This window comes from Bidens hawaiensis, unplaced genomic scaffold, assembly GCF_021521415.1.
Source record: "Bidens hawaiensis isolate Kalapana, Puna unplaced genomic scaffold, B.hawaiensis_p1.1 tig00002735_1, whole genome shotgun sequence".
Lineage (NCBI taxonomy): Eukaryota > Viridiplantae > Streptophyta > Magnoliopsida > Asterales > Asteraceae > Bidens > Bidens hawaiensis.
In genome coordinates this window covers 2,180,210-2,193,314 of record NW_027491147.1, presented here as the reverse complement: position 1 = coordinate 2,193,314, position 13,105 = coordinate 2,180,210, and the positions used below count along the sequence as shown (strand labels likewise).

General features: G+C 35.1%; 2 protein-coding genes across 2 annotated transcripts in view; one reads left to right on the top strand and one right to left on the bottom strand.

The window, feature by feature from the left end:
• The window catches only part of LOC143620949 (putative alpha,alpha-trehalose-phosphate synthase [UDP-forming] 7), a 178,346-nt gene that overhangs the window by 7,698 nt on the left and 157,543 nt on the right, over window positions 1–13,105 (bottom strand). The window lies entirely within an intron of this gene.
• On the top strand, window positions 4,923–6,886 carry LOC143620893 (heat stress transcription factor A-4c-like). Its single transcript, XM_077092476.1, has 2 exons — window positions 4,923–5,173; window positions 5,860–6,886. The coding sequence occupies exons 1-2, from the start codon at window positions 4,955–4,957 to the stop codon at window positions 6,760–6,762; spliced, it is 1,122 nt and encodes a 373-aa protein (XP_076948591.1). The 5' UTR covers window positions 4,923–4,954; the 3' UTR covers window positions 6,763–6,886.

The following is a 13,105-nucleotide window of genomic DNA, read 5'->3' as shown; positions in this document are numbered from 1 at the left end:
TATTCATCTTTTATCGATCAAGTTTTATACTTGAACGTGAGTAACTTCATACCCCGTTTTCTATCTTTTGTTTTGGGGTAACATTTCATACTTATTCAAATCAAATGCTTTATACTTGAGTCTTAAACCACAAACGTTGTTGTATACTTTACTTGAATAATTGCTCGATTTGGTGTTCTATGCTTATATGCCTATGTGTTTATTGCTTTCGGTTGGTGGAATCTATAAATCCTAGACTACTTGGCATCCCCTTGTAGCAAGGTGTCGTTAACGTAATTGTGACACTCGTCAATTTCAGGTTAACTCCGTTAACTCAAACTTCGTCAATTCAAACTCAAGATCACTGGATCTTTAACGCACATCTCATTACATTTAAACTAAGGGTTTAAATGACGCTTGACAATTACTACATGTGTAGTCTTTCGGGAATTGCACCGAAACGCAACGAGTTGACGCTAACCATTGGTGAATAAACGAAAAACGTCAAAACAATAATTATGTGTTAGACTTATGTGTTATGTGATAATATTGGTTAAAACACTAACTCAAGATGTAAACAAGTTAGTTTAAGCTAGATAAGTAATATATAGATGTTGAGGGACTTAGATGTAACATGTATTATTAATAATAATATTAATATAAACCCTAACTCCCTCTTCCCCCTCCCTAAACCCGACGGCCAGCCTCTCTCTCCCTCTCCTTGCGATCGGCAGCCCCTCACCACCACCATACCACCCTTGTTTGATCTTGGTTTTCACAATTGAAGCATCCTACACTCGTTTCTAAGCACCTCTCACGTGTCTCTTGGCTATTCCTGCATTTTTAAGGTATAAAATATGAAACCCTAATTATTGAATATCATGTATTATGTGTTTTATGATTGGTATTGGCTAGAGGATGATTGATTATGTGTTAGTGTTTGATATTGATAGTCATATGTGATTTTGAACGGTGAAAGATTGATGAATCATTGATTGTTTGTAAACCCTAGAGGGTTATTACTGATTTTGGTGATTAATTACGTTCTTTACATGTTTGGAGTTATGTCGTATGCATAGGATGCATGTTAGATGATCGTTTATGCTTGCTGAGTTTTGACAGCAGTGATTGTTAAACTTGAACGATGTGTAACTTGTTGAATATAAAAGCAAAATGAGCTAATTATGAGTCTACAAGGTAGTACTCTGAGTCTAGTTTTCAGAAAGTCCAACCACGCCTAATTTGGAGGTGTTTTGGTTAGTCAAATGATTTAAATGTAATTAAAGGTCAAAACTGGTACTGGACAGATTGTAAGTTATGATTAAACAACTGTAACTAAATGTTAATATGGAAATTGGTCAAGGTTGTTAACATTACAGGGTGCTATGTTGAGTCTAGTTTCTATAAAGTCCAAGTTTGTAATTTTTGGACGAGTAAAAGTTAATCTTTATGATTTTACAAAACTGAAGTGCAAATCTGAATGGTGAGACCTGCTGTTAGGTTGTTTTGTAAATATCATAACTCATGAACTACAAGACCAAATGGGTTGGTTCCACTTCTGGAAGTTAACTTGTTGAGTTAAGAACCCAACCCAATTGGTCTTGCATTAGTTGGATTTTTCATTTAACGGGAATTTCAAATAACATTCTGTTGCGCATGAATTTGATTGTTGTGAGTTTGCTGTAATGTTTTGATCATTGTGAGAAATCTATGTGGAATAAAAATATAATAAAATATGTTCTGGAAACCTAACACATGTGTGCTTTTGTGACGATTTTTGGTGAATTAATTGAGATACTATGATCTGTTGAATAGGGTAGTCTTTCAAGTAGAATTCTGTCGTGATGAAATTAGTTGCTGAACTTTGTGAAAATACATGAAATGTGCTTGTTACTGGATAATTGTTATGTTTTGACCAAATTGCCCTTGCGGGGAATATTTGCTAAATATGTACACTATTAACACTTGACACGTAGATAGTTGTTCACAGCATGTAACGTATCACAAATGTGCTTGTTAAGTCACACACGATTCACAAACAAACACGAAACGTATCTTGTGCTTAAGTATTATGTGCCGAGTCTAGAGACTCGATAATAGTTCCGACTCTTAGAAAATCTCCTTGTTGTTATAGAACGCTAGTGAGAGTTTTCTGCGACGCGCATCACTTGGGTGACTTGTTTTTGGGAATTCTTCGCAAACAGTGAGTTTCACTTACCCCTTTTTAAACTCTTTAAACGCTTTTCACTTGGGGGAGATAACATACTCCGAAAACGCTTTTAGATTTTGTTAGTAAATTATATATCACTTGTAAAGACTAAGTGGCAAACGAAACAATTGAAGTCCTACACATCGAACCGTTTAGTATTGGAAAATAGCGAGTCACTGTTGAGTAGTACTACTGGGTTTGACAAACCCCACCCAACGCTAAGCTCGACTGGAGGTCGAGTGGGTGTAATTTTGGCTAACACATTACCATGGTTGGGATAGACCTAGTGGCAAGGTACATGATAAACAGTCAGCTTCGGTGTCGAACACTTAGTAATACTTGTTGTATAGGCTAGCTACCTATCGATATATAATTGATTTAACACTATCTGGTAAACGCAAAACGCTGAACGCAAAACGCTAAACGCAAAAACGTTGAACGCAAAACGCTAAACGCTTTATTTTATATAAACTTGTGAACTCACCAACCTCGTGTTGACACTTTTAGTATGTTATTCTCAGGTAGCCGAGGCGGGCGCGCGGCATAGGATCATGCATTATTTGATACGCTATTGTTTATGCAAACTTGTTTTAAACTGTTATATTGGGTTTTAAGTCGTCCTGCGTGACGCAACACTTGGTTTATGTTTTTACGCTTCCGCTCTTATTTTCACTTAATGTTTTCGTGGTTTGATTATAACTAATGATTCCGATCCTGTTAGTTCACACCCTCTGACGGTAAAACTCCGTTAGTGGATTTTTAGGGTGTGACAGTAATGCAATTAACGATATTCTATTAAATCCTAGACTACTTGGCAATCCCTTGTAGCTAGGTGGCGCTAACGTATTTCTGTTAGAGATTGTCAATTTATCCAAGTTTATAGCTATTATTTATGGTTTTGTATATTAGTTTTGTGGTTTTTCATACTATATATCTATTGTTCAAACTTATGAATTGCTCACCAACCTTTGTGTTGACAACTTTATTTTATGAAATGTTACAGGTTTGTATCTAGGTTGATTATGGAGTTCGGTGAAGAAAACGACACAAATACCGTTAGGATATTAGCAAAAATGAACAATATTTGATTTGCTATATTTTGCTATATTTTGTTGTATTTGACTTATGAATATTTGGTTATGTGACATTTTCGATGTTGTGAAATAAAATGAGTTTGTTAAATATTGTCGCTTGAAATAGTGTCATGCGCTTATCGGCAATCGTTACACCTCGGCATGTTCCGCCGCCTTTGGTCGGGGTGTGACATGTATGTATTGTCTGTCGCCTGATTAACTAGAACTCACTCAGCGTAGCTGACTTTTAGTATGCACGCAGGTATATATGTTTATCGAGAAGGCATGAGGATTACACATGACATGGATTGAACAGCTGGCATAAGAAGATAGAAGAAACGATGTTTTAACTATGATATCTTATGTTATGGTTTTAAAGAAAAAATTAAATGTTTTGTAACGAATGATTAATATTTTATATTCCGCAAAAGTTTTAATTAACTCTGATTTATAAGAACTGTGTTTATAAGTAAATCCGACGCTAAAGTAGGGCTACCGGGAACGGGGCCTTACATGTAATGAACTTTATTTAATAGACGACACTAAAAATGACAATTATACTACCAAAATCCCAAAAACTTCAATGCCAAGTGTAGCATCTCAAAAAAGAAGAGTAGATTTTGAACAAATATAAAAGACCGAGGGTGAAGTAAAAATATTATTATCCAGAGTAGCTCTTCGAGAATATAAATTTTTTTTTTTTTTTTTTTAAACAAGAAACATAAATGCTGTTACAAAACCACTGTTACGAAAACATGTCAGTTTTAAACAGATTCGATCAATACAAGCATCACCTTAATCACTAAAGATAAATACATTAAACAAGTGAACATTAATGCAGGCGTATGAGGCTATTCACAGCAGTATAAAAAGCATCAATACAAGCCTCGCCTTATCACTAAAGATGAATACATTAATGAAGGCGAACAAGGCTATTCACAGCAGTATCCAAAGCATCAACGTTTATGCGCAAAACTTTTAGTCGCATAGCTAGGGTATCAATGCCTTTCATTTCCTCATTCAATCTGAGACACGAGTTTATATATAGATTCCCCTTTGTTGCAGTATCCAGTGCTGCAAGGTATTGTAATTTTTTTTCTTCCATCACAATCGTAGTTTTATATAATTTACTATAAAACGATTACAATAAAGTGGCAGGCAAACGGGCAACAAGCTGCGCCGCAACCCCCTTTTGAACAGCAAAGCCAATCCTGCTAAAAACGAAGCTTTGGGACCTAGAAGCTGAAGAGGTTCCGTGTACGACGCACTGAACCCTACTAAAAAATTTCACAGCCTCTGAAGCCAGAAAACCAAATGTAAATATAAAGTCGATATAGCCCACCGAAGCACATACGTCACTCCATTAACACTTTCCATATAAAATTAACACCACGTCCGACACAACACAACAACATGAATTGAACATCTTAAACTGGCCTTTATCTCATCCGACGATTTACAACTCAGTCAACGTTGTCCAAGACAAATCAATCCCCTGTGATTACGACATTCAAGAAGATTATCAGAAAGCACAATTTGTAGAACTTTCAATCCTATATTATTAATATCATTACCCGTGTCTTCCAAAACTTGTTTCTATGCATACGTTATCTTGCTACATGTTTTGGAAATTGTAGTGATCTGATTGTTGTTGATATTGATTCGGGTTGATTGATCGGTTTTGAATTGGTGCATGATGAGTGATGCTCATGGGAGTTCAAGTTGTCTGCCTCCTTTCATAGTGAAAACATATGAAATGGTGGATGATCCTTCGACGAATTCGATTGTTTCGTGGAGTCAGAGTAACCGGAGTTTCGTCGTGTGGAATCCGCCTGAGTTCTCGGGCGAATTGCTTCGGAGATTCTTTAAGCATAATAATTTCTCTAGCTTTATCAGACAACTTAATACTTATGTAAGTCATTGTTTTCTGGTTGCTCTGTTCTTTACATTATTATTATTATTTTATTTATTTATTTATTTTTTTTCTGATTCTGTTAAGTACAACTTATATCATTTGATTGATTTAGTTTAGTACACTTTATGTAGCAAAACAAAAAAGGAAAAAAAATTTTCCAGCCCAAACCGTTAGTTTGGTTATGTTTTCTTTAGAAACCAAATTTTTGGTTCGGGTTTGCATGTACCGAAAACTAAACAAAAACAAATCAAACCAAACCAAACCAAACCAAACCGAATTGAATAGTAAAAGTAGAGCCAACTTTTGTGACTAAACAAAGCTCGTAAACACCTAGAAACTTGACTTTCTTTACTAAATTTATGGATTAATAAATGGGGTAGCATAAATTTTAGGTCTACTGTTATAATAATCAATTAATCATTAATTAACATAAAAAAGCCGAATATATTAATTGGGCCATTTGGCCCGCTTTTTCAGTCCAATAATTTGAAGCCCAATTGGTAATACCAAAAAATTGAAAATGGTTTTCAAAAACTAACTTTTTGATTTTTGGTTTGGTTTGGTTTGAGCTCAAAATAAAGCCAAACCAACATATGCACATGCACCTCCAGATTTTACTATGAACGTTTGTTTGTTACGGATATTTATGTTCATATAGTAATATATACTTTGTTATCCATCAGGGTTTTCGAAAAATCGACCCTGAATTATGGGAATTTGCAAATGAAGATTTCATTAGAGGTCAATCACGCCTATTAAAGAACATCCATAGAAGAAAGCCGGTTCATAGTCATTCACTTCAGAATCTTGCAAACAATGGATCATCATCATCATCTTCATCTCCATTAACCGAATCCGAAAAACAACAATACATAGAAAAGATTAACGCCCTACAACACGCAAAGGAATCATCTAAACAACTTCACACGCACCAACAAGAAGACATAATTAAACACGAAGCCCTTAAGTTAATCGATCGTATAAAACGCGCTGCAAACCTACAAAAAGACATGCTTTGTTGTTTAGACGACTTCTTGCAAAAACCGCATGTCGAATACAAATTCCCAACTCAAATGATGGAAAATCGGAAGAGGAGATTTTTGTCCGAATATAATAATAATTGTGACCAAGTTTGCCCTTTCGATATCCCGATTAGCGAGACAATGGACGTTAACGCACTTTTGACGTTGAACACCGAACTGGTGGAACAGCTGGAGTCCTCAGTCATATCATGGGATGGTATATTTAGAGAAGTTGATGAGGCTTTTGAGGCCCAAAAGTGGTCAATGGAGTTTGACCAAGGGCCCGTGAATTGTGCATATAGCCCAACTATTGACTACCCGTTAATAAATGTCGACACAGACTCGAAAGAAAGTGAGATTGACGTGAATTGTGAGCCCGTTAAGCTCATTCCGACCATTAAAACCGTCCCAATTGAAGAAATGAGGGCGTCAAATGTTTTTTGGGAACAATTTTTGACCGAGAACCCGAGCGGATCAACGGGTAATAAGTTTTGGTGGAATATGAGGAGTGTGAATAATCTTGCTGATCAGCTAGGGCAGCTTACTTCAGTAGAGAGATCTTGAGGGTGAATTGTTTTAGTTAATATTATTATTATATTTATATGTTATGTTACTAGTGTTGGTTTATATTGGTGGGGTGGTTGTAAATTTGGTGAGGGTTTATATATGATTCTAGAGCGTTTTATAGATATATGTTTTGATGAGTTATTTTTATGTTTATTAGGCGCCCGTAGATTAACAAGACTGTCACGAATCTGAAAATTACGCCAGACACGAATTTTTGTATTTGATTTTTGCATATTTACAGCTCTAAACTTTTAAGTTTACTAAAAAAAGAAAAAATACATATATAAACGGGTAAGATAAAATAAAAATAGGCTAACCCGAAAGTTTGCACACAACCAATGATTTATCTTTTGGTTTAAATATACAAACAACTTAGGTTATGACATAATATACCGTTTAAAAGAATACATAAAAAATAAAGGGATCAGCCTACGAGCTTGGTGAGGATGACACGAATAGATGTTTTTTAATTTTTATTTAAATATACAAATAATTTAAATTATGACACAAAATAATGTTCTAAAAGTTATAAAAATAATCAGGTTAATCTTTGAGCCTATCATGATTAAAATGAACTAATACGCCTATTTAACTAAACATATCATGATTAACACGAATCGGCCTCTGTAACTAAACGTGTTGGTGAATTTGAATTGAAGTTCCCCGTTAGGATTAACCTAAACTCACTAGTTTCATGTTGGTTTGATTTGAAGAATGAATGAGTTTGAAATAGTATACTTCGGTGATTAAATTGATATAGGCAAAGGTGGCAACTAGACGCCTTGTGGAGTAGGGCTAAAGAATTGACTTGCATAATGGTTTATTAAATTGCTTAATTTTTTTTTCTTATAATATTCAAGATGTATACTCCTGAGAAAAAGGACTAAATTCACTCCGGCCTGAAATTTAAATAACTCTCCCATAAGTCATAAAATTATATTAACAAACTTATGTACATTTTACATCTTATAATAATAATAATAATAATAATAATAATAATATAAACGAAACTTTTAAAAACTCTCTGGTTGCTTCCTACATTTTTTCAAGCCACCAGATTGTTTTATTTGTATACGGTGGCTTCTTATGCATTTAACCCGAATTCACAGGTATGGATCTCACAAACCTAGATAACCTTTAAACGACTTATAATATCTCATTATATTAAAAACTAGTTTTTATCCCCCGTATTACGGGGGGTTGTTTTATATTATTTGTTTCTAATATTTATTTATTTTTTGAATTTTTCTTTTTTTATTGTATAAAGTTAATAATATACTTATGGTTTGATGATAAATTGTTTTACAAATTAATGAGATGTTATAAGCCGGTTTAAAAGCTATATCGGTTTGATGAGACCAAATATCCGTTTATTTTTTTTTTACTACAAATTGGTTTTTTAATTATAAATAATATATATCTTTTTTTAAATAAATCATATATTTATTTTTGGTATATCCCTACTTTATAGGATTATTATATCAAATATTTGATGAGATTAGTTTTTAATTTAATTAAATGTTATAACCCGTTTAAGAAATATATGGGTTTGATAAGACTCATACCCGTGAAATCGGGTCAAATGCATGAGAAGCCTCCACTTAAAAATCAAGCAAATCTGGTGGTTTCAAAAAAGGAGGGAGCGACCAAATCGCGACACTTAGGATTTTGGGTTTTCGTTTATATATATTATAGATTAATCTCACCAAATAAAATAGGGATAACTAAAATTAATATCATTTTTTTAAAAAAAAGATGTTATTTATATTAAGAAATAATTTTATAGTAAAAAATATGAGCGGGTCATGGGTCTCATCAAAATCGGACAGCTTTTAAACGGGTTATAACATCTCAATTATTTACGAAACTCTTTTATCATCAAATCTTAAGTATATTATTACCTTATTTACAATAAATTAAATTAAAATACAAAAAAATATAAAAATATCATAAACCAAAAATAAAAATAATCCCCGCAATACAGGGGACAAAACCTAGTATTTTTATATTTCAAAAATAGAATACGTTAAGTATTGTAAGTTAAACGAGTGTCAGTACCATGACAAACATAAGCGATTCTAACAAAACATCAACACAACAATACTGGTATCGGTTTTATTGTAAATGATACATGTATTCGTTTTTATGGTTTTCGCTGTTGTGTTTAATTTTTTTTCGGCATTTTGGTAAAAGTTTTGTTGAAAACAGTTTTGTATTTAAAATAGAGTGTTTGTTGGTACCGTAAAATATACGAGTGTCAATACCGTGATGAACATAACCGATTCTTATTGAAGAACATTAGTACTCGTAGTGGTATGTATCATTGAATGTGTGGAAGGTGTCAAGCTAGAGTTCAATAATTAATTCTTATAATGTTTGAGTAACTTACCATCTCTTCCAATTTGAATGAACTAATTACAAGGTAGGTTGGTAGGCGAGTAGGCTTCTACCCTACCAATAAAAGTTGTAGTTGTCCCCCCTTAGTCTTAAGGAAGACACGAAATCAATTAACAACTTCTAAAGGAAAGAGAACGACTTAAGACAACAAATGGCCAAAAGAAGTAAGTCACTTAATTGCAAGCCTTGGAAGAATGAAATGAAATCGATGAATATGTCCCGACCAAGCAACGAGAAACGCTAACATATGAGATTAGAAGGAAACGTGGATTTTAATAATCAGATTATGATTGATTGGTTGATAATAATCAAGAGTACCATCGACCACAAGTTTATCAGTAGTGGTGTTTGTATATAAAAATACACAAGTAACTAACTATTGGAGAATGACATTGTGTAATCTCAGTTTTCAACTAATTATCAACGAAAGTTATTGATAGGCTACTTTAAATATTGACTTAACAACAATTATTGTAAGGTCGTTCAACATGTTTGTTTTCAAACAAATTACCGATGGAATCATTCATGTGTTATACCAGCAGAACCCCTTTATATAACAACAAATTCAAGTATTAATGACCAAATATCAATTGGTAATATGTAAAAGGTAAATTGGATTTTAATAATAGCAACTAAATGTAGTTAGTTGATAATAACCTAAATTAGAAAATAGTTGTCACCGGTTCCAACTTTCACATTGTTTGATTTCATTGGACCTCTGTTAAAAAAAACTTAATGCCGTTAAAACATCAATTGATGTAAAAATTACCTCAAAACGGTGATCCAAACGATTAGATGATGCTTCAATTCCGGTGTGTAAACTTTCAATTAACAAAAATCAAGCTGTTTGGTGCATCGTTTCGATGTAAGTTTTACATCAATCGACACATATCCTCATTCCAATCGAAAGCCTTTAAACATCAATTTGAAATTTGGTAAAAACTTAACGTCGTTATTATTTTTTTTTTGAAAGGCCATATATATAAAACGGAAGAAAAAGGCATCTCACAAGAAGACAAGAGCCCTACACAAATACAAATGTTCAAATAAACGGAAACCAAAATTTAAAACAACCACCAAACCTACAAAGTTACTCCAAAACATTCTAAGGGAAAGTTAATAAAACTAAATTTGCATCACTTCTCCCAATCCAGTGAAGGAATTTTGCCTCTATGTTTGACCCAAAGAAAAGAAGTCACTTTAATATCATTTATCACTTTGGCAATGGAGAACGCTTTTTGGTTAAAAATCATGTCCTTTCGAGATATCCAAATCGCCCAACACGTCACAACAGCAATAGCTTTCACAGCCTGGCATTCACCCACATTTCTTTTATGTTTACCTAGATATTCTAAAAGTTCTTTCACTGAGCCAAAATCACAAAGATAAGGAACCTTTATCCAATTGAGTATGATAGAACATACCCATCTAGACATACTACAATTAACCATAAGATGAATGGAGGATTCTGGCTGTAAACCACATAAAACACACCCAAGCTCTCCAACATTTGTAAGGCCCCGAACCCGGTAGCCTTACTTTAGCGTCGGATTTACTCATAAACACAGTTCTTACAAATCAGAGTTCATTAAAACTTTCGCGGAATATAAAAACTTTCATGAAACGTTACAACAATCCAAAACTTGCCTTATTTAAACATTCTTGTCTTTCAAAATAAACGTCAATTACATTAAAACATCTTGAGTCTTCAAATGCCAGTCTCCTATTCGCCCACCATGTGCCCGCTCAAGCTAGTTGTCTCATTCTACTCACCTGCGTGCATACTAAAAGTCAGCTACGCTGAGTGAGTTCTAGTTAATCGGACGCCATACAATACATACACATACATACATATCCGAAGATACATATCCATACCTAACTAGTTACCCTTCTGTTCTACATACATACTTACTACCATACATACATATATATCTACAATCACTAACCTCAGTCTACCGAGAGTACGTTCATAGTCCGCCGTCTATACCTGTACTCAAGGTCGTGAACACGTAAAAGGTCCGCAGTCCTTACCTATGTTCACCATTTATGGTACGTGCAAGGTCCGCAGTCCTTCCCTATACCATCCTACATCCACAACACGTACAAGGTCCACAGTCCTTCCCTATGTTGCAACCTAAACCATAGCACGTACGAGGTCCGCAGTCCTCCCCTATGCTACCACAATACAAATACAACACGTATAAGGTCCACAGTCCTTTTCCTATGCTGATGCCTATCTATAATACGTATAAGGTCCGCAGTCCTTAACTACGTTGTCGTCTATTATCTGTAACACGTATAGGGCCCACCGTCCCTATCTACGTTTACATCTATCATCTACTTTACGTATAAGGCCCGCAGTCCTTAACTACGCCATCACCAGCCGAGTCTATGTCCGACAAAAGCTAGAGGGATTTGCCATCATAACTTACTATGTCGAACGTAGAACTCACATACCATTCGTGTACCTGTATACACATACTTCACATATACAATAATTACATTATAGCATAAGAACACTCTAGGCGTTCTTTACATCATTCATTTAACAACCATACCTCTTGTCGATACGTGCAATATCCGAAGATCGTTCACGCCCCGACAAGTATTCATTTGTAATGTTCATACATCTTCGATATATAATATTCGTACCTTTATTTTTGACCTGACAGTACGCGCAATATCCGAAGATCGTTCGCGTACCGAAAAGCAATCGTTCATATCCATCACATATATCACATATGACATACACTTATCACTTAGGATAAATGTATTAACAACACATCGAGTATGCACACAGCCCCGAAAACATAACACATAAATGGGGCTAGAAACTCACCTGAATCCTGTTACGCTCTCCGTTAATCGTTATTCTCTTCTTGAGCTGTGCACGGCTAACTGTATAATATTTACATGTATCAATTAACTACTACTACTCATGTTGTATTTCTATCTTTATACAACCCACAACGAACGGGGGTCCGGGGGCAGCGCCCCTGGCAGCGGGGTCTAGGGGCGGCAGCCCTTAGCAGGGTCCAAGGGGCAGAGCCCCTGGCTGGGGTCGAGCTGCCAGGTCAGCTTGGAAAAATTTTATTTACATTAACTGTCTTAACACATTTTCCATTAGGTTTTTAATTTATTTTCTAATCGAACTTGACTTTAGGCGAAGTTAAACCTTAGGCGAACTTAGCTTTAGGCGAAGTTAAACCTTATGCGAACTTAGCTTTAGGCGAAGTTAAACCTTAGGCGAACTTAGCTTTAGGCGAAGTTAAACCTTAGGCGAACTTAGCTTTAGGCGAAGTTAAACCTTAGGCGAACTTAGCTTTAGGCGAAGTTACCAGCTAGGCGAACTTGGCCGTAGGCGAAGTTAAGCTTTGAAGGCGAAGTTAAGCTTTGAAGGCGAAGTTACCAGTTTGCAGGCGAAGTTATCAGTTTGCAGGCGAAGTTGCCCAGTTCGCAGGCGAAGTTGCCCAGTTCAGCTACGGGTTTGGTTTTTATCAAGCATTTTGGCGATTTTAATACCCTTGTTATGGTTCGACATCACCCACTAACGTTCCCTAACCATTTCGTTCGTATATATATCCCGTATATACTATAAAGCTTGGATCTTTAAGCTTAAGGACATTCAATAAAACATAAACTTTAAAGGTCAAGAACATACCTTTTGTGCTCGTTTGGATCTCGTTTAACTTGTTTAATCACAACTAATCGTTTACTCTCTCTCGGATCTTGCTCGTTTCTCTCCCTCGGCCGCCGGCCGTATATGGCGGTGTGTGGTGTGTGTGTGTTTTGGAGTGTGTAGAGATTATGATGGAAATGAAATGAGGGTTTAGGGTTTTAGGTTGGTTTAGGGGATATTTATATCCCTTAAAGCCCATGGACCTAAAGCCCATTCTCATTTAACCCATCTCAATTAATCTAAATCCATGATCCGTTCTTTACT

Bases quoted from the DNA above. Each gene is read 5' to 3' on its own strand.
- LOC143620893 (XM_077092476.1), top strand. From the start codon at position 4,955: ATGATGAGTGATGCTCATGGGAGTTCAAGTTGTCTGCCTCCTTTCATA. The intron at 5,174-5,859 runs GTAAGTCATTGT...GTTATCCATCAG, and splicing joins TCAGACAACTTAATACTTAT to GGTTTTCGAAAAATCGACCC.